Here is a 26,498-nt window from a genome sequence, read left to right as displayed (position 1 = left end):
ATTCAGGCGGCAGACTCACGACGGGTGAAGCCAAAAACGGGTTGATTTTCGCTGCCTCCGCCTGAAATTACCTCTGCTTTAATAAAGTTTAGTCGGGAAAATATAACATTCCCCCGGTCTTTTCCCCAAAATCTCTCACTTTCCTGGGGTAAAATGTTGACAGGAATAATGATGTCCCCCACCCGGCCCCCTCGCCAGCATGAGGGCCACTCTTCCATCCCCACCCCAACTCCAAGCAGCCTAGCAGCCTCACTGCCTCCCCCCCACCCCCCGCATGGCCCCTCACAGCAACAGTCTACAGCTGTAAGCAGGGGTTGAATTGACTCATTAAACACACCAGACTGTGGACAACCCTGCATTTCTTTCGTCTCAGAGAATCCTTGACTAGCTCTTCCCCCCGTGCTATTGTTGGAATGAAGAACAGATTCGCACCGCACATTGTACATTGAGAGCAGCAGCAGTGGTTGCCCCACAGGTTGTGTAGAGTTATTGTTACCTGCATCACTCTTTTCCAGGACCTCCACCAGGATGGTCTCATTGTCAGGTGGTGGGTCTTCCACTCGCTCCAGCAGCGCTTCTACCAGCTCCAGGCGATTGGAGGGAAAGATTCCAACATGGTCCCCAGGTACGTACTGCAGCTCCTTCTTCCCCCCGATATCCAGACGGACGAGGATGGTGGACCGGCTGCAAAGTGCCCAGGTAAAAAGAGGGGTCATTTAAAGGTACATTTTGGAGAAGCTCAACCGCTGCTAGACTGTGGTTCCTCGCAAAACAGAGGGTCTCTCTTTCAGTACATGGCTAAAATGCAATGTGTCTACTTTTCTATTCAATATTTAAATTTAACAGACTCCTGGAATCGATTCACGACCATACTCTTAACTCTAAGAGACCAATTTAGAGCTTGGAGGACAGGGAACTCCATCACAAATGTGATGGAGTACTATTGTCCGGAAGGCTCCGCCTGCACCACGTACCACCTTTCTACGGGCCGCGCTTTTCCATAAGGTGTTCTGTTGTGTTATATATATATATATATATATATATATATATATATATATATATATATATATACATATATATATATATATTTATATATATATGTTATATATTATATATATATATATATACATATATATATAGGTATATATATATATATATACACACACAAATGTCTATCTGTGCAATCTATCTATCTATCTATCTATCTATCTATCTATCTATCTATCTATCGATCTTTCTGAACTCTTTTGAACATAGAAACATACATACACAATAAAACCATACAAATATAAACAATTAAATAAGAAAAACTATGATAATTTATTTAGACAATAAAAGATATAAAAAAATTGAAAACCCCACAAACACATAAAAAATACTATAAACATAAAAAATAATTTAGAAATAAAAACAAATAATATAATATATAAAAAATAAAATAATTAATGCTATAAAATCTATTTAACCAATATTATGAAAGTTATGGACTTCGGAGGGGTTAGATTTACCGTTTCCTTTCCAGTCACTGCAATAATAGGGAAAATATTGAACTTCGGAGGACCTGGATTTACTATTCCTACTCCAGTAGGGAAGGAGTTGGAATTCAGAGTGTGGTGACATGTACAATTCCCACTCAAGTCTGCACAACAGTAGGGAAATAGTTGGAATATGGAGGGGTTAACTTTAGTATTTCTACTCCAAATAATGCCAACAGTAGGGAAAGCGTTGGAATTCGGAGGGGTAAGATTACTATTCCCACTCCAAACAGCGCAACGCTTAGGAAAGTGTTGGACTTCAGAGGGGTAAAACTTACTATTCCCACTCCAATCTGTGCAACAGTATGGAAAGTGTTGAACTTCGGAGGGGTTAAATTGACTATTGCCACTCAAAACAACACAATAGTAGGGAAAGTGTTGAAATTTGAAGGGGAAATTTACTCTTCTCCCTCCTAACAGAGCAACAGTAGGGAAAGCATTGTATTTCGAAGGGGTGACATTTACTATTCCCACTCCAGTCCATGAAACAGTAGGGAAAGTGCTGGATTTTGGATTGGTAAAATGTACTATTCGCACTCCAACCATTACAGAAAGTGTTGGATTGTGAAGAGGTTAATTTTACTATTCCTACTGCAGTCTAAGCAAGAGTAGGGAAAATACTTCACTTCAAACACATTATATATATGAGTAACCCCATGAATGCAGAAAGAAGTTTAAACTCTTGATAAAAAAAATAGTTACCATAAATATATATATATGTATATAAAAAATGAAAACCAATTTACCGAATTACTATTCAATAAAAAATATAAATAGCTACATTATTTGTTATTTAATTATTAATTAATTAATGTCCCACCTTGCTCCCCTACAAACCTTGCACCCTGTGCCTAAAATATAACTAACAAAATAACAATTTCATAACTTAAATAAATTACATAATTAACAATAAATAATAGTCAAATCAATATTTCCTAATTAACCTCCCACCCTATACTCCTACAAACCTAGCATCCTGCAATTACAATTAAATGAAATTAAATAAGCATTCCACAATTTACATATTTACAAATCGATTAAATAATTAATTTCTAAATATTAATTAATAGTTAATCAATTATAAGGTAAATAACTTCCTATCCCATGTCCCTACAAACCTAGCATCCTGCAATTAAAATGTAAGTAAAATAAATATTACATAAATTGCATAATTAAAAAGCTAATTAACAATTAAAAATGAATGGGCAATTAGTTATTACTTAATTAACTTCCCACCATATTACTCTACAATTCTAACAACCCACAAGTAATATATAATGAAAGTAAAACAGTATTACATAAATTATATAGTAAATCTCAATCATATAATTTAATAAAATGTATTAAATAATTATTCATTATTTATTACCAAATCACCTTCCCACCCTATTCCCCTACACATGCAACAACCTGTTACACTATAAATTAATATTAACAATTAATAAAAAATGTAAAATCACTTAAAGCTACAAGCTATATTTTAAACCTAATTAATAGCGATTAATGACATTTGTATAAGCAATAGTAACACTTAGAATTAATATATCAACTACACCCATTAAAATATTGAAAAATATATATTTCGACCACTATATTTGGTGAAAACGATATTAAAAACATCCACTTTATTTACAATGATATTACTTACCTCATAAAACAGTATTCTTGTCAACGATATTTGGCATCACGATATTTGTGTGTCACAATATTTAATTTCCTTTATTTCTGTCTCCCGATATTTTTAAAACACTATTTTGGCCAAACACCTGCTGCGCACACATGCACATTTACAAATAGGTTTGAGAAAAGAAAGCTTTTTTTCTCATACATTACGCCTGCCCCAAGGAGCCACACATTTTTGGTGGAAAGCCCGCTTTCCTTTTTACATTAGATAGGGCTTTGCTTCAAAAATCATGGGAGGTTGCATGGGAACACTCATGTACCACCTGTGGGACGTCCCGTTGACGCAAAATAGCACAAAGTAGCGCCAAGCGCTGCTTAGCATTACTTTAGGGCTATTTCCCAGCACAAATAAATCCCAATTCAAGACTTTATGCTGGTTTGCGGTGCTTTTTATGACAAATCTGGAACACAGACTGATGATCCTGGGAGTAACAGGAAACAGTGCCTAAGGAGAGCAAGCCTGTTTAGCTGGGAGTAAAGTGACATAGATTCCACATATGTGCATAAGGAGGGTAGGGAGATATAGCTCCCTGTATAGCTGGGAGTAAAGTGACATAGATGCCACATATGTGCATAAGGAGGGTAGGGAGATACAGCCTACCAGTAGCAAAATAAAGGAGAGCACAAGCTTTATAGCAGGCATAAGAGGACACATGTTGCCAAAGGTGGCAGCAAGGAGCACATTCTAGATAGCTAGTTATAAAGAGGCAAGGGCTACCGTTAAGAGTAATGAGACACAGTCTTCTGCAAGGAGGAGTAAAGCACTTCAGGTTCTTGATAGTACTGAATGAGTGACTGATAGTACTGGGAGACACAGGCTGTCACTGTTGGGACACATAGGCTGCTCGAGGTGGGATACAAGTGGTTCTTTTGTTCTAACCAACACTGATAAGAAAAGGGCAGGGCATCAGCCAGAAGAGGGGTCGTCTATAGTCAGTCAGTTAGATGTACTGCAAGAAATTACCTGGAGTTGCTGCTCTGCAGGTTCTGTTTGGAGATAAATGTTGAAGAGAAGACCTTCCTCCTGTGCAGCTGGGACAGACCTGGGAAGACAGGACATTATTCGATATCAGTAGCCAAAATACCAAAAATACAGCTGCATACATGGCAATCTTTCAGAACAGGTGAAAGGGGGATATAACAAATTCGACAGATTTCCCTCTCCCCTTTGAATTGCACTGAAGTGGAAGCACATTTTATGCAGAAGAATTGTAAAATAGAGCAATAAAAATATCAGGAGTCTCCTGTATGAATTAGGCGTGTTGGCATGCATGCACGCGCACCGTGGCATGAGGCTAAGCATCCCATGCTCATTCGGGCTTTATCTGTTGGAGCCCCCCCCTCTCAAGAGGAGGGGCTTTTCTCATACAAATCAATAACTATGTAGCCTGTGACGCATACTGAAATATATTTATTTTGGAATGTGAACACTGAGGCAGCTCCTTGGTCTGCATTTCACAGCTATTTAATAGGTCATTTCAGTAGCGTCCCTGTTATGGGAGAGATTTCACTTCATACAGTGCAGAATAATCCGGGGATCCAGCCTGATGTGGATCTGGCAGTTACTACTCAGGCACTGTGCAGATATGGGGGCGCATTCAGCAGCGCCTGCACTTTGTCATAGCAGCAGCCTTCAGCGGCGAGGGAGGAGGTCTCTTATTTCCAGGGCCTGCTGTACCGCACACAAACGCCTCATCTCCAGGGCCACCAGCACTCTTCAGTCCAGTATCTTCCTGCCTGGAAGATACTGGAGCCTAAAACCCTGAAGCACCAATGCCATCGAGAAAACCAGGGGCCTCATTTATGAGGCTGTGCGTCACTTTTACGCCGCCGGTGCGTCACTTTTTGTGACGCACCAGTGGCGTAAAAAATGCGCCTTGTTGTGCCATATTTACAAAATGACGCATCTAGGTAGATGCGTCACTTTGTAAAGCCCTGCGCCACATTATACCTGCGCCAGGTATATTGTATGCAAGGGGGGTCGTTAAAGTGACGCAGTGAAATCTATGAGATTTCACTGCGTCACTTTTAGGACGCCGTTGCGTTAAAATCTTGTGTCTGCCTCACAGCAGGTGTAAGACTGACGCAGGCCCTTCAAGCCCCATGTGAAAGAACGCATTGCTGGAGTTGCGTCACTTTTGTGACACACTCCAGCAATGCGTCACTTTTGCGCTTACAGATACGTCAGAAATACTGACGTATCTGTAACTCCTTGCGACATGATGCGTCATACATTAAATATGACGCATCAGGAATGTCGCAAGGAGTGTGCACTGAGAAGTGACGCATCGCTGCTTTCACGCAGCGATGCGTTATTTCTCATAAATGAGGCCCCAGGGACTTCACAATTGATTACAAGATAATCTATGATTTGGAGGTGGGCTTCAGACTTTTCCAAGCTCTGGATGTAAAAGATGTGCATGACCTGTAAGAATGTCATATAAGTGAGTAACCTCAATATTAACCATTTATATATCTTTTACTAAACGACAGAATAACAGAAAATTGAGAAACTAAACAGCAAAGGTAAAAACCTGAACCTTGTAGTTTTCACGCCTCTGCTTGATGTTGATTTATTACGCAATAAACTTTACAAAAACAGTCTACCTTCAGCTACAAATAGCAACTACAAAGAAGTTTAGAGTACGCAAAACATGGCAGTGCTTTCCAGCACAGGCCATTTGTGTGCAACATTGTAGTGCAATGCAAAAAGACGGGCACCAATCCAGCTACATGCTGTACATAAGCATCTGCGCACAGCATGTAACCCACCCCCATGCGGCGTCGGATTGGTAACGCGGGCATTCGGGCAATCCCCGAGGGGCCGGTGTCCGAGTTCCTGCTGTGGGCTGCTTTTTTGAGCTGTCTGGGGGCCGATTTGGGCGCTGTCTCTATTTTTCGAACAGCCAGCGGCCCAGTGGGTGTCTGAGTGGCCTTTCTATAGGCAGAAGGGCGCTCATTACCTCCTGTTTAGCAACAGGCAGAGGTGTCACTCCCTTTGTCTCGCTGGCTGGCACATTAACCTGTGCACATACTGAGCGGGAACACGGGGCCTGAGTAGAAGTGGCCTTACTTGTTTCCAGGTGTGTTTCAGCAGTGTAAACTAATGTGTGTATTTTTTTACCCTCCCCCCACCCCGCGCTTTTTTTTATAAGATTACGCCGAAGCAGTCATTTGAGGAAACGCATTATGTAAATGTGGGCCGATTTTTTTTTGGGCGTGCCCGGGCCGATTTTCAATCCCAATCCAACCCTGCCCCCATGGGTCATATTACATATCGGTCCAGGGGGCGGCTCCTTCGTAAAGGCGGAGAAGCATCGCCCCACTGGGTCAGAGGCAGCAGCTGAAAAATTTATTTATTTTATTTATTTTATTGAATTTGTATTGCGCTCAGCTACCCATAAAGGGTTTCCCGGCGCCAGGGACAGCCTAGAGAAGAGAGATAGGTATTTGCTGAAGCAGGAAAAGCAGAAAACGTTTGATCAACTAAAACAGAAAGGTTTTTAGCTTTTTGCGAAAAGCCAAAAGATAAATAAAACAATATTTTAATATAATTTTACCTTTCAGCTGCTGGCTCGGAGCCATCTCTGTACAGAGGTGCGGGCCGGGCCATGGGACGGGGGAGGACTGGTTCCTGCACTGTAAGTGCGCATGTGTGGTTAGCCGGCCGTTTCAGGACGGCCAAACACACACGCGCACTTATGTTTCTCCAACCCGGCTGGAGAAACCGCACAGACTCCCTGTCCTGAGCTGAGCGTCAAGGCAGCTGGCTCAGGCCAATCCCTGTGCTGCTCTCGCTGCTCTCATAGCAGCGCAGGGATTGCACAGGGAGTCTGATGCTGTCCCAGGTCCTGCTGGGACAACGACGTAGGAAGACCACCGGGGTGCGACAGGTGAGGTGGCTGGCAGCCTCAGGAAAGTCTTAAAAAAAAAATTAAACCCTGATCTCTCCTTCTCGTGCCCCTCCACCCGCCCAACCACTTTTTGTATGTGGCCGCCACCAGAGGCGCAACTAGAGCCACATTTAGGGGGGGGGGTAGGAATTTTTTTTTGGGGGGTGCTGAATCTTTAGGCATTCCACAATGTCGAGCTGCAGGGGCTCTTAGAAGGGGTGAAACAACAACAAAGCCCCATTAACATGCACAAGGTCTTTTAAAGACCTGTGAAGTGCTCGGGTGTGGCTGTGAGCGGGCCCGGAAGTGTCTCATCCCGGGCTGCCACACACGACGGCGGGGGGGGATGGGGCTGAAGCCCTTTGAGGCCAATGGGTGTTGCGCGCCTGGCCGCCACAACACTCATTTTCGATCTGCACCGCGGTGCACCCTTAATTAGGTGTCCCTGGCACAGGCCGAGAATTTCACCCCCATTACCAAATATACGCTGCTCTCTCTGGAGTTTTACACTTTAGAACGCACTGGGAACATCCCATGAATCAAAGGGGAACAGCTCTTTGAAACCGCAGGTCTGCTTTTCTCTGCAGGAGGCGGACCTGGCCTCAGTGTGTGTTTTCACCTTTCTTGGGGGTGGGGGTGGAGTATGGCAAGCCTTGGAGGTGTTTGCCTCGTACCCTGACTTTGTGTTTGGTCCTGGCATTATGTGTGTGCGCACAGGGCTACCATGTCCCTGGTGATGCGAGGTCCATTACTAACAATCTCAACCACCCCGGTTTGGGCCAAGTAGGTCCTGTCTGCTGCCCATTGGCCCCTCGAATAGAGTCTGACGTGTTTATTACCTGTGAGAAGGTCCAGGGCGCTGGAGTGAATAGATAGTCGGTGTTTGTGTCGCTTCCAGCTGCTCTTGGCTGTAAAAAAGTCCTTCCCATCGACTTGAACATCGTCTCCAACACAGAATGTGTCACAGGCGGCCTATCGGAATAGGATAAGGTATGAATGAGGATGGGTTTGGGGACAGTGAGGGAAACACAACAGTAGAAAATGTCATTGTTAAACAGCAACTATTAGAAGACAAGCATTTGCAATGCAATAGGTCTCACCTTTGCGAAAGTTTGAGCTATTGGCATTGTATGCCTTTTATTTATTTTTTGGAAACCTGCAAGCAGTGCGTAAACACGCACTTTGTACTTAAAGTCGTTGCTTACAAGAAGCAAGGCTGGCAGTAACTGCGAATCTTTTACTGCCAGCCTTGCTTCTCGTACGCAAAGACTATAAGTGCAAAGTGTGTGTTTGCGCACCGCTTACAGGTTTCCAAAACACATAAATGAAAGGCACTGTCATTTCCAATGCCAATAGCTCAAACTCTCACAAAAGCGAGACCTATTGCATTGCAAATGCTTGTTTATTTAAGTTCTATGTGGTGGCCACGGATGAATTTTCTTAAAGTCTAACCATGGACTGGGCTACGTCACTGACCTTCTCATTGTTTTAATCTCAAGAACAATTTTAACAAAAAACAAATAATAATATGACTTTTAGCTTTTTTAACTGTTTTAGCATTGTTTGTTCTTATCTGTGTCTGTTCTTTTATGGTGCACACCTAAATAAAGAATAAAGAAACGAAACGAAAAAAAAGAATGCTCATAGCACCTCTGGAAAAGAAAGTCCAACCAACACTCCAAAATCAAGCCTTTGAATGATATCCTGAACAGTAAAACGTCAACCAGAAAACTACAGATGATCAACAGACATTCAAATCTAAACTGTCAAACAACCAGGAGAACATTACAACATTACCTACAGCTAGGATGCACTGTGCAAAAAGCCGAAGAAATTACTAGGGAAATCTTCAAATATTGGCCTTCCTTAAACCCCCTTCAGTGTCCCCAGCATCTAATGCGAGTGATGTAATCAAATCTATCCTTTACCATCCGCTTTGCCCATCTGTTTGTTGAACAATAAATACTCACGTCGTTCTAGAATAGCAGTGGATGGAGTGACTACAACAAAATCATGTGTAGAACACGAACCAGATAAGTGTGACTCTGTTGGGCACAGACAGATGTTTATTCTTCTGGGGTCAAATAAATAAGTAAAATCACGCTGAACATTTAACCAAAGGCCGAGATACAAATATGTCAGTTATAAGTGTATTAGCCTTTTATTTCAGCGAGGAAGCAGGACCAAACGGTTAACAAATAAGCTCCCTGCCTTTCATTTGTCCTCCAGTAACCTCAACTAAAGAAACTTTTTCCAGTAGACTTGTCTACACATTCTTGCAAATGAAAACAATAAGAAGCAGTGAGGTAGTATTGGCTACCGTTCTTACAAAAAACGTGGAATATTGCTGGCACTGAGTCTTCAATGCCTAAAGGCTTCCAGAACTCTGCTATACTGCAGACACTGCAAACACGTTTCTTCCCCTCAAATTCTCAAAACACACATTTACAAAAATAATTCATACACACTGTTATGACTTAAGCAAAACCCCTGAAAGCGTTTCTGAATTCCAAGTGTATATGATGTATTGTCGATGTTTTGCAGCTTACCCAGCAGGGTAGCTGCATTGGCTGCAGCCCAAGAGGCTGCCTTTCTTACAATACTGCACGGGGAGGATGAGACATTTCAATAACCTACATTTATCAGCAGCATTTGACACCCGGGCAGCTATGGCATTCCATTCCGTCAGACTAGTTCCACAAGGTGACCACGGTGTCGCATTCCTCTCTTCATCGGCTCGGTTCCCATTTAAAAGATGCCAAATAAAAGTCACTTTTGGCAATTTCCCCTCAGACACACCCATGAACCATGGCACCCGAGATCCTTCACGCTTGGGCCCATTCCACAGCCTGCCCTCAGCCGAAGGTGTACATTTTCTATACCCTTTGCAGGCAAACAAAATTCTGCTATAAAGCTAACATGTAGATCAGCAAGCAGAATCATTTCCTATTCTACTTATTTGGATGAATACAGATAAAACTTATGTTTGCACAACTCAAAGAAAGAACTTCATATTGCTGTACACCGAGTAGCTTTAAACCAATAAACACAGTCGTCCACCTCTTAAAGTCAATGATAATCAGGTCACTCAACTAAACAAATCGCTCTCACTGAAAAAACAAGATAAATCCAGTGATTTTCATGAGGCTTTCCATTTTAAGATGAGTCCAAATAGTAAAAAGTTGCCTGCCCGATTGGTTGTCTTTGCATTGTACAACATTCAAATGGTGACATGGTTGGCTATGCTAGTGCTTTTTATGATAATCCTTCGGTCAGAAGCAACAGATTTCATAAAACACGGCTACATAACTGCGATCTAGGAGGAGGAGAATAGAAAATAGCTCCTAAACTGATAAAATAAAGAACTGTTTTTACGGGTAGTTAACAAAGGGCTCTATGTCTAGTGGGTGATAGGCAGATGAGACGAAGAGGAAGTACCACTGAAAAGCAGCATGTAGATTGAAGAACAGAAACTAAAAGAAGTGCCAGCAGTAGAGTGAGACTAGTGCAGGCTCTAAAAAAGAAGGACGGAGCATACAGCGAGAGGAGTAGAAGCAGAGTCCCCCCAAAAAAAAGCATTTGCAATGCAATAGGTCTCGCAAGTACACGACTTTAACCTATTGCAAATGGCAATGCCTTTTATTTATGTTTTGGTTTTTAAAAACATAAATAAAAAGCACTGTTATTTACAATACCAATAGCTGAATTTTACGTAAATGGGAGACCTATTGCATTGCAAATGCTTGTTTTCTTAGACAACACTTTGGGGTAACGAGGCTTTATCGTGCTGTACCACGGATATAACCCCTTTTGCTCAGGACCTGCTAAATTATGCCCAATGAGCAATCCGAAGTGGGAGCGCGCGCTCTGCAAGGCATGAGAGCGAGCGGTGACTCGTGTTATTTTCTGCTGAAGTAAGCAACGGTTGCTTTAAATTTAACATTCCTTGGAAGTTACCATGTTAGAATATTAGATAATATCTACTTGGCGGGGAAAAAGAGCTGGCAAAAACGGCTCAGGTGAGGGAGGGTAAGCATTGTTAGTGCAGCCGGTTCAGTGGCACCTGGGCCCAGATGTTTGACTCCCTATCAGCAAGGTTTCTTTTTATCCAACTGGGAGGGGGAGGAGTGAGGGTTGTAAGAGTGCATTTTCTTTGCTGCAAATAGGGCCCTTGACACTTTTTCTAAGCTTACGGCGCTAATAACATTTAGACAAAAATATAATAAGTGACGGTGAATGAAAGAACATATTTGTTGGTGATTAGCATGTTTGACTAGCTCAAATCCGTGGCATTAGCACAGGCACACACAGGCCTTAGGCCCAGCTAATAATAGTGCGCCACCGTAGCAGAAATGCTGGCAGGCTGTACCAGAGTGTGCCTTTGGCTCCGTGAAGCCTCTGGTACACATGCCAGAACTGCTGGGCTGGGTTCTACTTTTAACAAGAGTTGAGCCTGGTATCAGTAGCCGATGAGCCAGGCTGTAAGAGGCCTCTCACAGTCGGGGCCTATGCCACCTTACTGGTAAAATTAAACACGTCGCCAATGTGCTCCGTTTCCTTAAATGCCAGGGACCACGAGCCTTCTAATCTGTTTTGTTACCTGTGGGGCGGGGACCACGGGGTCGGGGTTAAACAGCTCATCACCCCTACTTGTAGGGAATGGCTTTTAGTTGAGATCACTGGCCTTCCTTTTATGAGATAAAAATCCATATGCACTAATCATCATATAACCTGACAAAATATAAAATAAGAGAACAGGTATTTGTAAAGCTCGTGTTTAACCAACACGCTAAATAGCCAGTGCTATATAAAACCCTCCAAATAAATAAATAAATATCAAATGGTATTTCTACCCAACTCAAAGGGGTCATGTTATCGACCTTGGAAAAATGAAAGGTGAGTGGGTCTTCCAGGATTCAAACCTGTGGGCATGGGGCCAAACATGAGTCCCTGTAGTGGATACATAAATCCACAATCGCACAAACCAGAATAAGATACAATTCGATTGCAAATGACACCAGGTCTCCAGCGACAAAGTCCAAAGTGCATGAACTACGAACTTGTACGATTTCTATAGGTTTATCTAGATGTGGTTTAGAATGGTTCTTGTTAACTGCTGTACTTAAGTCCCCGACTCGAATGCTAGGTTAACCTATTTAAAATCTAGAAGAGCAGTATCATTACAATTAACTCTAGCTCCCTGGAGTAAACCCGATTGTAGGCACCCACGGGACCTGTGCGGGTTTGGGGGGTGTTGGGAGTGAGGGAGGTGGTCGGGCAGACCAGGGAATAGAAAGGCTCAGTTTATGCTCAGAGGGTGGGGGGGGGGGGGGCTCGTAATGCGAAGCAGGAGTGGGGAAGCAAAAACAGCTTCAAGGGACATGCCGCGCCTTGCATAAGGAAGGTGGCATGGCTTCAAAAAGTTTGTTTACCCACGCTTCTGGTGTGCACCCATGTTATAAATAAAGCTTTGAATGCATTCTGGGTAAAATAAAATGTTTTTTAAAAAAAGCAGGCGCGGTGTTACGGATAAAGCATGTGTGTGTTTGGTAAAAACAAATAAAATGTTTGAGCTACGCGATGGCCCCTCGCATCATGCTGCTCCTTTTGCTGTATAACATAAAGCATGCCTGCCGGTTAAAAAAACAAGCTAGCAACAAAGCAAACAAATCCCGCCGCCCCCCCGGCCCTCACTTACCTACCTCCGGCCGCTGGAACACGCTGTGACTCACACCGCAAGTCGGCCTGGAGCGCGCCTCGGCAGAGACGCGGGAGGACAGGAGCGTGACGCGCGTGAACGTGCACGTTGACGTTCCCGCGCGTTCACGGACCTGAGTCGGCTCGTTCCCAGCTCTGTGTCGGGCTCGTTCACAGCTGCTACTCCCTTGACAGGGATCAAGGCGGCTATAGAACTCGCTGGCGGGAGCGCTTCGCGCTCCAACGCCAGGCGAGCCCTAATAAAGTTGGAGATAAGTCTGTCTGCTTGAGAAAGAGAGCCCTGGTTAAGGTGTTATATTTCTTGTGAATGTGATTCTACTTCACCAATTACCTAGTAGGCATTTTTAATTTATTGAAATTCTGTTGCTTAGCCTACAAACACTAGTGTGTGTGCTGCACAAACGCATATTTCACCCATGAGTTAGTCTCACATTTAAAGAATATGAAATAGTACCTAAGTATAATAGACAAAATATCGTTGGCTAAAATATATATAGTCATATTTATAAACTTTTCGCGTTGCGCTTTTGCCATACAAGGTAATGCAAGGGCGACACAAATCCTAGATGAGATTTTACCAAGCCACACAAGGCCACTTTGCGTGGCCCTGCGTGGCTTGGTAAATCTAGAGGAACGCAAGGCAGCGCCAGTCGCTGCCTCCAGTTACTCTGCCTTAGGGAGGCGTTCCATGGGTCGAGAGCGCAGCACACGTAGAAAGAGGAAATAGCCTCAAAGGATTGTTTTTGTTTGTCCTGCACCAAAAACAATACTGCCTGTAACGCAGGCACACGTGAACTATGGTACGAGGGCGCCTGAGTTAGCACTAGGCAGCAGTTTGTGCACCAGCGCAGGCAGAAAGCAGGAATGAGCCATTTCTTGATAGATATGGCAAATTCCTGCCCTCTCCCTTTCACTCAGCACAGTGCAGTAAGGAGTCTTGCATGAAATATTGATCAATAGGGTTTCTTGTGTTCTAAATTTTGACTACCGAAATAACATGAGGGTAAGTGTTCATAAGTCAGTATCTTTTACAAATATTTTTAATATTAATGGTAAGCCTGCATATGCTTACCGTAGCAATATATTAGTCTCACAATTTTTGTATTTTGGCTGAAACCAATCGGAGACAGGCTGCCCACTTTTGGGACACATAGGCTGCTCTAGGTGGGAAAAAAGTGGTACCTCTGTCCTCAATATACAACCCCGTTGTGCACCATGCAAAAGAGAATCCAATTGACCATCACCACACCTCTATACTTTTGCAAAATGTTCCATGAAACATCCAGGCACATAAAACAAATTCTTTAATCTCAATGAAAAAAAATTATTTGAAAAATTCCTAGATAATAACGATTTTTTTCCAGTATTTTATCCATATATGAAGTTCAGATTTCCCCAGTTAGCTGAATCCCTTTATGGGTCTCAGCAGAAAAATCAAAGGGGCAGATTACGACTTTTGCTGGCTTTCCACCTGCACAGCTGCGCCAAAGCAGGGCAAGCAGGGCCGGCGCTAGGCATGGGCAGCATGGGCAGCTGCCCAGGGCCTCGCGCTCAGCTCAAAAACATGGGGCCTCGCTTCGGCCTCGCTTCCACGTGAAAGGCTTCATTAAAGTCAGGCCACCTGCTCCTCCAAGGCCCCCTCCCCCCTCCCCTCCGATCACTGCAATTTTACATGTAGCTAATGAGGTGCCAAAGGCGTGGTGTCAACCCTGGGATTACGGGCATGGGGGGATGGAAAGAATGGCCGGGGGTCTTGGGACAGCAGGGAAGACTATTGTGTGTGAGCAGGTCAAGGGCGGGGCTGTGCTCTGTTGAAAAGGTGCCATTTGAGTTTCCACGCAACAAATGGCCCTTTTGTTTTCAGGATCGGCTGAACAGTAATAGGTGAGGAGAGGCGGCAAAGTAGAAGAGGGAGAAGCTGTGGCTGAGCAAAGTTTATAGTCAAAGCCACACACCTCTTCTAAGCCCTGGGCTTCCATGCTTTGGATCATGGCCCAAGTGTGGGCCCCCCTTCTCTTGGCCTCACATCCCTTATCCAGCGCAAAGAGGCCCGGGTAGGAGAGGCCCCTCTCTTGTGCTGTGGATCAGAGCTCTAGGCCCAAGCGTGGGGCCCCCTGCCCTGTGACATACAGTCATTATACAGAACGGTGACACCGAGGGTAGGGCTCCCCGCCCCCTGGAACTTTGTAGCACTAAAGTATGGCTCTGAAGCCCATGGGACTAAACACTTTCCCCAGGGCTTTGTGCGCATCGAGCAGCTTAATAGAACTGAGGAACTAGGTTAGAGCCCCAGCGTCTGCTGAACATCCTGTGATTCTGGGCATATCACTATTTCCACATGCCCAAAAAATGAAAATATCCTTTTGTAAGGTAACTGGTGATCATGTAAAGCTCTCTAATGCCCTTAGAGCTTAGTTCACATAATATAAAACGGCAAATCCCCTCACGTTCTGGAACTGTGAGTCATGCCTGACTTTACTGCCACAGTCCATGTAACACAGCAGAGTTCTAAATAACCCTGCTGTTGTTCCAAAGGTAAAGGAGCAATGAAGATGCTTTTGAAATATTGATTTTATGTTGTCACATTTGTTGTGTGTGTTGACATCAGGGTCTGTGCTGTACCCTGCGCTTTAGGAGATAAGTGGATGGGAGCGTGCAGAGTGAAAGTGTGAAGATAACATATAGCAATGGAGGGGAAATGGGAAGACTTCAAACGTGAGACAATATGTGTTAAGAGGACAAAGGTGATGAAGAGACAAGATGTTGGAGGGAGGCTGAAAGAGGAAAGCAAAGGGGATAGTTGAGAGAAGTAATAGGAGCAATACACTCTGACTTTGGGGAAACAGTGTGCTTAGACCAGGTGGAGACAAGGAAAAGTGTAAAGAAATAAGGTACATGCCGTATAGGAGATAAAGAAGGATATAGGTGCTGGAAGTAGGAGTGTGGGGGGGGGCAGCTGCAGCACCCCCAACTTTAAAATGCTGGAGTTTGGAAGGTGAATGAGCAATAAAGATGCCTGTAAATTTCAAAGACAGACATCAAATGTCAGAGGATGTGTTCTGACAAATTGCTGCCTATTCTTTTAACATAGAGATTGTTTTCTTTTCTTTGAGTGCAAACTGAGGGGACTTTACAAATTGATCTATGTGACAATCTTGCTGATGTAAAAGGAAAGGCTATAGGATGTCATTTTTTTCTAACACACAGTAAAATTTAAATATATAATAGTGTCAGGTGAGAACAGGCTGGCTTGGAGGTTGGTTGTATGTCACTAAGGGGCTACCTGTCAAATTTCCCTGGTCCATGCAAGATGTGCTACTACAGCCCAAGTTTTTATTTTGATCTCTGGTACTTGTAGTTGTGTTTATGCCATTATAAAGCAAGACAACAAGCCCCAGAAATCAAAGAAAAAACCTGGACTGGAACAGCACATCATGCAGTGGCGCCATTTTAGTTGCCAGGTCTGAAGTATATAGACCTCTGGGCCAGAACAGAAGGGTGGCATGTGCCAACAATAACGGACTCGCTCAGAGATGGTAATACAAATTCTCGTGTCGAGGGTTATGGTCCGTAATCTCGCCACTGTGTGGTGGGCTTTCGTTTTACAGTGGGGAGGCGGGCCCCGAAGAACGTGGCCAACAGCGCAAATTACACCATTCATCATATTAACAACATCACCGTCGGCTCTGTAGCGAGGGAGGAGTGCACGCAAAGTAGCGTGAGAATTTCGCTGAAAAGGGAATGTAAGCACGGGAAAGCCTGAGAGAGGGTAATTACGGTAGGTGACAGAGTAGGAGAAAAGTAAATATGTGGATGTGAAGCAAAGGAAAAATACCAAGGGAAACAGGAAAAAGTGGGTAACAGCACAAGATGTAATAGGGTAGAAGAGAAGTTGAGCATTTAGCAAATATATGGAAGAGAAGCTGAGGAGGTTGTGAAGATGACGGGGTGCACACTGAAAGGAGAGGGTAAATGTAAATGGACAACTAAGTAAATGTTTGGGCGGTGGCACCCGGACCGAGGAAGTGAAGGACACACTGCACATTATTTATGGTCGTTATTAACTACCCAACCATCGGGCGGGGAACACTTTTCTTAGCTTTCGTTATGGCCCATCGAAGAATCACTGCACCACTGTGAGTGAGCAAGTGATGGATGGAGGGTAGCATGAGCGAGAGGAGGATGACGTAAGGAGAAGAGAAAGTGTGGTCAGGCCAGGGCATCATTGAGGAAGAGAAGAGGGGAAAGTGATGGAGAGAGAGATGTTGGAGAAAGCCAGTAAGGAGGAAGTGAGAAGAGAAAGTCCAGAAAAGTAATCATGTGGATGAACTGGGGAGAAAGAGTGCTGGAAAGAGAGGGTAATTAGGCAAAGAAAAGGGGGAAAGGCTAATAAGGGGAAGTGAGGACGGATATTGAGATTAAGGGAGAAGAGGGTGTGAGAAGAGAAAGATATTTGGGGAAGGTTGAGCGAGAGGAAAATGTGAAGGGAGAAAACTAATAGGGGAACTGATGGAAGAAACGCGAGAGGGAGAAAACTGATGAAGAAAAGAAAGTGACTGAGAGCTAATATGAGAGGAGAAAGTGAAGTAAAAACAAGGGTAACAAATAACAAGCATTGGCCGTGCGGCTGTTAAAGTAACGCGGATTGCACTGGCTTCAAGTGGAGGAAAGGGTAGAATTCAAGGCACTTTACTTGGCGCATAGGGGAATCATCTATAATGGACCCTCCTCGATAGTAGCTCTTCTGATACCTTACACTCCTAGCAGTACCTTAACATCCTCCAATGATTGATTGCTAAAGGTCCAAATGATCAGATTGGGGGTTGTATCCTTCTCGCATTTGACCCCTATGCTTTGGAATGCTATGCCCACTGAGCTCAGAAACTAAATGAACAAGACCCGATTAAAAACAATCCTTAAAACATGGCTTTACCCCCACTTGCTCTAGACATGTACCACCGCAGAATCCCGCTAGTGTACACAGTGATCCACTCACGCAGCACTCGGAAGCCCCCAGGCAGCTATCTGTTTAATAAATCTGCATAGAATAAATCTACATAGCATAACTTGAGGAACACTGTTACAGGGTGGTAGTGAGGGAATTCATAGCGAAGGAGCTCATTGGCGAAGCGACCAACTAACATTGTCGCACCGACGGCCACCAGCACTAACGCCGGCACTGGATGTCCCAAATTAGAGGGGCCTCACATCTTCCCTTTCGCCCAGGGCCCCAAAAGTCCTAGGACCGGCCCTGAGGGCAAGGACCGCCCATCTTATTAAGAGTTGAACTTGTGTAAGGTGGACGGACGGTCCTATGCCTTTCCCGTGGAGGTGCCAGAAAAACAGGCATGAAATGGCTGGTGGCGCAGAAACTCGCATTATGTTCAGCAGGACTAGCATTTTACATTGTGGTGCAGCTCTGACACCGCCAGGGAGCAACTGTTTTCTGGCGCAGCAGGTGGTACACCGCCGGTATGATGGTGAGAGTCATAATCCAGCAGACGGTGGACTGCCACTGCTGTGCCACCATGAGTGCGGCAGTCAGAAAACCACCGCAATAATAATCACGCCCAAAGATTGCAAAAATTAGCAAACAATTTGATGAAGTCAGAGAGCTTGTAATACATCACCAGTCCCTTCATGTAGCTCAGTGTTTGGGAAATACAACCCTTCATCAGGAATAACTCTCCAGCGGTAGGCAAACTGTTTTATATTCACAATACCACTGGTTCACACTCCCCTCACCAGCAATCACACAAACCACCAATATCTGACACTCTCAACAATGTTTAGTCCTCTTACTTCAAAAACCTAATCTCACGTCAGTCTAACTTGAAATGTGTTGCACGCACAATCAACAAGCTACGCTGTCCTCCACAGCGACTCATAAACAGCACATGTTATCAGTTAGTGACTTTTACAGACATCCCTCTTAGAAAGTTACTAGAATAATAGACTTTATTCAAATGGGGCAGATTTGCATATTGGCTGGTAAAATTGTCCTGTCGTCCACAGTAAATGCTTGTACATGTAGTCACAAACAGTCTTTATTTACTTAAGGCTGCTGCGCGACCCCATTAAGCAGGTACTCGTGCCAGCTCCTCCTAGACAGTCTCCTGTCTATCTTGCCCGCAGTTAGCCACCCTTTTCATTCTGGCTTATGTTACTGCCGCCTCTGCTTCATTTTCTGCTCGCTTGACTGCCTTTTCTGCTAGTTTCTGGCCCGGTTTTTGCCTTTTTATGATCGTTTCTGTCCCATTTCTGCCTTTACCTGCTCGTTTCTGCAGCCGCTTCTACCTTTTTCTGTTAGTTTCTGCGCTGTTTTTGCCGTTTTCTGCTAATTTCTGCCACGTTTTTTGCGTTTTCTTGCTGGTGTCTGCCCCTGCTCATGCTATTTCTGCTAGTTTTTGACCTGTTTTTGCCTTTTCCTGCTCGTTCAGCCCCGGTTTCTGCCTTTTTCTGCTTGCCTTTGCCCTCTTCCTGCCTTTTCCTCCGCCTGCCGTTTCCCTCTTCCTGCCACCTCGTGCCCCCCCCAGGACCTACTTAATTGAAGCCTCAGCGTGGCCGCACAGCAGTTGCACACAGCAGGTACTCGGCCGGCACATTGAAGGCGTGCCAAAGTCAAGCCCATCTGCCCTTGGACCGCACCCAGTGCGGGAACCCTGGTCCGACCCCCAAGGAGCTCCTGTCCCTGGGCCCCAGACATGGCAACAGCTGCTTCACGTCCTTTACGTGATCAACCAAAGGACCCCTCACCTGAAGCCACTGCCACTTCTCTTGCTGCACAGAACCACCAGCTGCACTGGACCCCGCAACGCTTCAGCTCAGTAGACCACGAACAACCCAGAACTGCTCCAATCCATCCTGCACAATGCCCACTTCCTCTAAAAACACGTCCCGTAAACCTGGAACACCATCACCAGCCTCTCCCCTGATATTGCCTTCATCACGGAAATGTGGCTCACCCCCTCCTCGAACACCAACATTGCCCCCGCCACTCCAGACGGTTACGAAATGATACACCAAGACCACACCAACAAACAAGGTGGGGCATCGCCAGTATCGCCATCATCTTCAAGGAAACCGTCCTATGCATCGTCACCAATGATGAACGTACACCTCTCATGGATCACCTCAACTTTTGACTACAGACCGACTCTAAGACCATGAAAAGAGGCACCCTTGCCTACCGACCCCTGGGACTGGGGCCAGCTTTCTGCAACACTATGTCTAACCTCATCGCCTCCCTAGCCATTGACTCCCACCACCATGTCCTACTAGTCGATCTCAACTTCCACGTTGACGTCCCCAATGACGCCACCCCATCACTTTCCTGGAGAACCTGAACAACCTTGACTTCCCCCAATTGGTCACCGAATCCCAACATAAAGCAGGACACATGATCAACTCCATTTTTTCCTCCATGACAGAATCAAATTCAACCACATCTTAGAACTCACCTGGACTGACCACACCATAGTTCAATTCACCATCTCCCATGCCTAGCATACCCCCACCAAGCACCACAGCTCCTCCCACCACAGCTGGGGCAAGGTATCCAGGACTCAGGCCTTCCAGAATTTTTCCACCGGAATCACTAAATGTAATGAAAGAGTTGACCCACTGAGACCTGCAAAAGGCCAAACATAACCCTAAACAAACCTGCTGGTACACCTCAGAGTTCAGAACCACAAGTGCAACTGATACTGACTCGAGAACTGATGGCGCATCACTAAGAACCCCTTTGACAGAGCCGCTCACAAAGCAGCCCTCAGAAACTATCACCTGTGCATCAAGGAAGGCAAGAGAGCAACCGTCACTGCCTGCATCGATACCAGGGCCAACCACACAAAGGAACTCTCCAAAATAGTCACAGAATTCTCCAACCCAATAGCCACAGAGAACACCATCCACCTCGCCCAAGAACTCTACCCTTTCTGACTACTTCCACAGCAAGATTGCCACCTTCTACAACACCTTCGATCCCCAACCCACCACTCTTAGCCCCGACAACCTCAACCAACCAATGAACATCAGCCAAATGATCACCACATGGTCTCAAATCACCACTCAGACCACCACAACCATCATGTTGTCCATCTACTCCAGGGTGCCCACCGACCCTTGCCCCCACCATCTCTTCAACTTCGGAACCAACCGAATTGGCACGGTACTCACTAGCATTCTCAACACCTCCATCTCCACAGCAACCCTTCCTGACCAATGGAAACAAACAGAAACCCTCGGCTGCCCCGAGTAATCGTCAAAATTACAGACCGATCTCCCTGCTCCCTTACCCAACCAAAGTACTCGAGAAAGCCATCAACCAACAACTCACCGAACATCTGGAACAAAACCACCCACTTGACGGTTCAGAATCAGGATTCCGTGCCAACCACAGCACTGAGATAGTGCTGATTGCTGCCACAGATGATATCTGAACTCTCCTTGACCGCATAGAGACAGTAGCCCTGATCCTCCTCGACCTCTATTCTGCGTTTGACACCATCTCCCACCACACCCTCATCGACAGACTCCACAACATTGGCATAAAGTATAACGCCCTCAGGTGGATCGCCTAGTTTCTTGCAGGAGCATCCAACTGCCTCCCTTCACCTCTGCACCCAAGGTCATCATTTGTGGTGAACCCCAAGGATCATCCCTCAACCCCATCCTGTTTAACGTCTACATGACATCCCTCGCTGACGTCGTCAGATCCCATGGACTCAATATAATCTCCTACGCAGACAACACTCAACTATTCCTCTCACTCACTCACCGGGAACCCCTCCAATACCAAAACCAGCTTTTGCAATACCATGACCAACATAGCCAAATGAATGAGAGACTACTGCCTCAGACTCAACTCTGACAAAAAGGAAGTACTGATCTTCGGGAAGAACACCTCTATTTGGGACCACAGCTGGTGGCCAGCAGAACTCGGACCAAAACCCACACCAACAGGCCACGCACACAACCTTGGCAATATCCTCAACAGCCAACTGACCATGAAACGACAAGTAAATGCCGTTGACTCCTTCTGCTCCACACCCTTTGCATGCTCCGCAGAATCTTCAGATGGATCCCAATAAACACCAGAAAGACCCTCGTCACCAGCCGCCTCGACTACAGCAACGCTCTCTGTTTGAATTTCCTCCCAGCCTTTCTGAAGACTCCAGACCATGCAGAGCACTGCAGCCAGACTCATTCTAGACCACCCCAAATGGACCCACATCACCCCCCCCACCTCAGAAACCTCCACTGGCTCCCCATCCAGAAGAGATGCCAGTTCAAGATCCTCATGCATGCCAACAAATCAGCCATCGAATCAACTTCCATCTACCGGTAAGACACCTGCGATCCTCCTCTCTCGCCCTTGCACACACCCCCTGCAACCGTCGCAGCTGCTGCAGGACCCCTCTTCTCCTTTATTGTCACCAAGCCCTTGATTGACCACCCCCTGCACCTCTGAACAGCACCCTCCCAGGTGGACTTCAGAAAGAAACTCAAAACCTGGCTGTTTGATGGAGACATGGCACCCCGAGTGCCCAGACACCCCTCCATCTTCTCCTTATGTTTGCTTTGTTTGCCCTAAGTTGGCAGGGTATGCCCAGACGTTGGTCTCATGATCACTTTGTCACTGGATTCACACTAATCTGGCTGAGGGGTGTTACCCCGAAAACAGTCCCCGAATGCCTGTTTCCATTCCAGGGAAAACCTGGCTTTTCAGTTAGGGCTGGACTGTTCCCATAAGGAACAGGGTCAAGACTGATTACCATATGGCTGGGTCTGAACTGGGGTGGCAAAAGGGAGCTAAAATATGATGATGGATTCAACCCAGATCTGTGACTGGGGGTGAGTGTCTGAAAAGGTTCCATGCTCCGTCCATCAACTTCTTGTGCTTGCTTTGTTCACCCTAAGTTGGCAGGGTATGCCCAAACATGGCTCCCTTGCTCACTGGGCCACTGGATTCAGGCTAGCCTGGTTGATGAGGGGTGTTACCCTGAATGAAACCTGTCCCAGGATGCTTATTTCCGGTCCAGGGAAGACCTGACTTGGCAGTTAGGGCTTGACTGTTCCCATAAGGAACAGGGTCAAGACTGATTTCCATATCCCTGGGTCTGAACTGAGGTGGTGAAGTGAGTTCAATAACAATGAAGGATTCAACCCAGATCTGTGACTGGGGGTGAGTGTCTGAAAAGTTTCAGCCCTCTGTCCATCATCTCCTTGTGTTTGCTTTATTAAGGGTGTTAGCCCGGTTGTCTAATGCATACTTCTAATTGTAGTACTTGAACAATGTAGCAAAGTATCCATGCACTCCAATAGGATTTGTTTTGAGCTCCTAAACGTGTTTTCACCCTCCTGTTATTGCTGTACCAACAGTGGTGTTAAAACTAAATGTGATTTTGTTCATAAGTCATCTTTTTTACTAAGGTTCTGATTTAGAGTTTGGCTCTTAATTGTCATACTCATGCTGATGTTTCACCAAGGATGACCTTGCAACTCTTTTGACTGTTAACCAAATGTGATGCCAGACTGCTGCACACTGTATACTATTAATGTGACAAGAAAAGGACAGTAACAAGGATGGGGGAGACCCGATAACCATAAGGGCAAGAAGCCACTGTTGAGATGATGACATATCCTTAATCCATGGTTGAAGCACTGCTATCTCTATTACACCTAGGAGCTCAGAGGATTCAAGGAACAGGTCGTCCCCCTCTCCATATACTTGCAACAACACGAGACCTGTTCCTTTAGGTGATAAAGTTACCCTTGGTCAACCCTTTCCTATATCTCCATTAGGATAGGGAAGTAGCCCTCTATTCTGGCTAATTTTTCTAGACCAGGTTCACCGCTTTCAAATTGTTAAAAAAGAGAACGCTGTTCACCCATATGTCTCCACCTATCTCTACCTCCCCTGCCACCCAAGTCAAGTGAGTAAGGCAAAGGAAGGGAGGGGTTGAGACCCGAAAACAGAGTGAGAAAAAAGTGGGGAAGGGAGTGGTGTCGCCTCACGGGAGTAACACCATGGAGGCTCTGCAGGAAGGTACTCGCCTGCCGCCTAGGTTCTCATCATTAGCATACACCACTCCAACAGAAATTGTGAGGTAAAAAAGAAGAAAGAATAGGTGAAGGTGCTCGGGCAACAGTACCTGCGTGTGCACTAGAATTTGTGCACTGCAAGCCTGGACCCGACGAGACAGAGAAGATTGACACAAGTGGTGCCCCTCTGCTCTAGTGAAGTTAAAAGTGAGCTAGTACTCGCTGGCCTTCTCTATTTTATTCTTGCCTGCTAGTATGCTCATGTTAAAACGCCGACATGTTTAGTTGCCTATTAGAAAACTTACGGCAACTTCTTCAGGGCTTGAGTCTGTCACTCCACCCTGCACCCATTCACTGGTGTTCCTGTGAAGATAAAGGAAAACAACAGCATTCTCTTTGACAGTGTCATTAAAATGAAATTGAAATGAAAGGCTGGCTCATTCCACAGCAAATTTAGTGTTCCAAATTGGGCACACTTGAGGGTACCCATTTATCTGTATCATCAAATATTTACCGTTTCACCTGTATCGGAGGGTATACCTATACCTCCCTTCTGGCAGTGTCTGTATCACTGGTTCATGTATTGTTCCTGAGAACTGCTCCCGTCAGTCTCTGCAACATGTATAACGAGGAGTTAGTGAATCTTTATCAAAACAATCTAGTTATGTTGCACATAGTTACCAGCTTAACGTTCTTGTCTGTTTCATTCAGACCTTTTTCAACTATAACTGGTATCTATGTCCATTGTTTGCCTGTACCCACTTCATTTTGAATTGTCCCCGGGGGCTATTCCATGTGTATTCCTTTATCGTTAATGTAAGGCATGTCTTGTTACTAATGCCCCAGAGGTTCTGCATGTGGATATTAGCTCAATAACCCTCTTCGTTCGTATGCCTGCCCTTCATGTGTGGAACTGGGTAGGCAAGGGGTTCGATTCGCGCCTTTACCTGTAACCACCCTTCGTGATCGGTTTACATGTTATCACTTTACAGAGGTTTTGAAGTTAAAAAATCTGCTGGCTTGCTGATAATTATGCAGTCTATTCGCTTTAAGTGTATCCCTTTGCACTCCTCATTCGTTCCGCGATCTTACCGGAAAAAGCTGGATCCGGGCGTTGTCTCGGCAGCACCCGGCTGGATCCGGGCGTTGCTGCCAAGACAACGCTCGGATCCTGAAGTGGCTCGCTTATGAATGTTTGTGAGCGTGTTCAGCGCCGCGGCGCGTTCACGGCTCCTCCCCCTTAGCCTTAGAATGCGGCCACCATCTTGCAAGGTGTTTGGAGTCTAAATTGATCTATTGTTGTTCTCGTTTTGATGTATTATGTTTTCTTTTATCACTTGTATCCCGCATAATATTTACGTAAATGTCATTTCTATACATAATGTCGGATTAGTGGATAGTTTTTCTGCTTTCTAAAGTGTTTGGCTGCTTAACTCGTTGTTCAAGACATTAACCTCGCATTTGTATAGATTGCCAATATATGCCGATAATGGCCCGATATGAAATCGCTAGTGTATTTCGCTGATGCATCTGCTGCTGTTCAGCCCAGCACGTACATGCTTATGCCCATTTTTTGTTTACTGCGGTAGCTGTGGCAACAACCCCCTGTCCAGGTATATTTCACTTTCAGAGATATTGAGTCATTCGGCGCTACGCTCTACAGTGTGTCTGTATTTAACTTATTTATGCAGTGTGTCACCTCTATTTCATGGTACATCCTAGGAAACAAGTAGGTGGTCCCTAGTACCTCTTATTACAGAATCCTACTCTCTGGTTAGGGTATGTTGTTGCGCATCTGTCTGTTTAGAGGGGTTTAGATATCTACTTTGCCCCATTCAATATAGTCATTCAGGCCCATCTGATCCGCACATTCTCGATATATCCATCTCGCTTCCCTGGTACACAGTTTGCGTTCAATATTGAACTGGTCGCCTTGCACCTTTTCCAAGACCACCCACCGTAGCTGTCTTGGGCTATGTTGCATTGTTTTATAGTGCTGAACTAGTTTGGTGGTCAGTTTGTCGGTTCGTATAGTGCTTAAATGTTCCTGGATCCGGACTTTCACCTTTCGCGATGTTAGACCAATGTAATGCAAATCACACAGACAGGTTATTCTGTATATTATGTGTGTAGAGTTACAATTGCTGAATTTATTGAGGTGCCACGTCTGATTGTTCCTCAAGGTTACAGTTTTGGTGGTTTTTGTTAACTCACATACTGATTATCCCCCACAGGGATGGTGTCCTTGGGGGAGGTTAGATTCCCTTGGTGTTGATCTGGGACATGTGTGCACTAGCCGGTCACGGAAACTGGTCGAGCGTTTGAACACAAATCTGGGTTGCGGCATTGTCATGTTATTGGTACTTAGGAGGTGCCAGTGTCGTCTGATGATCTAACGTACTAGAGTTGACAGAGGTCCAAACGTTGTTACTACTGGGATGCATTTTGCACTCTCTTTGACTGTTCGTTCCAGTAGTGCTGTTCGTGGAGTGTTTAATGCTCGTTTCTGCGCATGGCGGATGATTTTCTTAGGGTAGTCTCGTTCCCTCAATTTGACGGCCAGCTGTTGTGCTTGTTCTGTGAAGTCATCCGTGGTGGAGCAATTTCTACAATACTTTAGAAA

At 45.1% G+C, this 26,498-nt stretch overlaps 1 protein-coding gene across 1 annotated transcript in view; it reads right to left on the bottom strand.

Moving 5' to 3' along the window:
* Nucleotides 1–26,498, bottom strand: part of NOS3 (nitric oxide synthase 3) — a 999,469-nt gene that overhangs the window by 249,256 nt on the left and 723,715 nt on the right. The window contains exons 17-19 of the mRNA XM_078662772.1: nucleotides 7,951–8,083; nucleotides 4,183–4,261; nucleotides 497–684 (exon numbers count right to left, since the gene is read on the bottom strand). Coding sequence (XP_078518898.1) covers nucleotides 497–684; nucleotides 4,183–4,261; nucleotides 7,951–8,083 — 400 coding nt within the window. The remainder of the gene's footprint in view (nucleotides 1–496; nucleotides 685–4,182; nucleotides 4,262–7,950; nucleotides 8,084–26,498) is intronic.

Source organism: Lissotriton helveticus, chromosome 10, assembly GCF_964261635.1.
Source record: "Lissotriton helveticus chromosome 10, aLisHel1.1, whole genome shotgun sequence".
Lineage (NCBI taxonomy): Eukaryota > Metazoa > Chordata > Amphibia > Caudata > Salamandridae > Lissotriton > Lissotriton helveticus.
The sequence above is the reverse complement of the archived record's forward strand: the minus strand, read 5'-3'. Positions and strand labels throughout refer to the sequence as shown.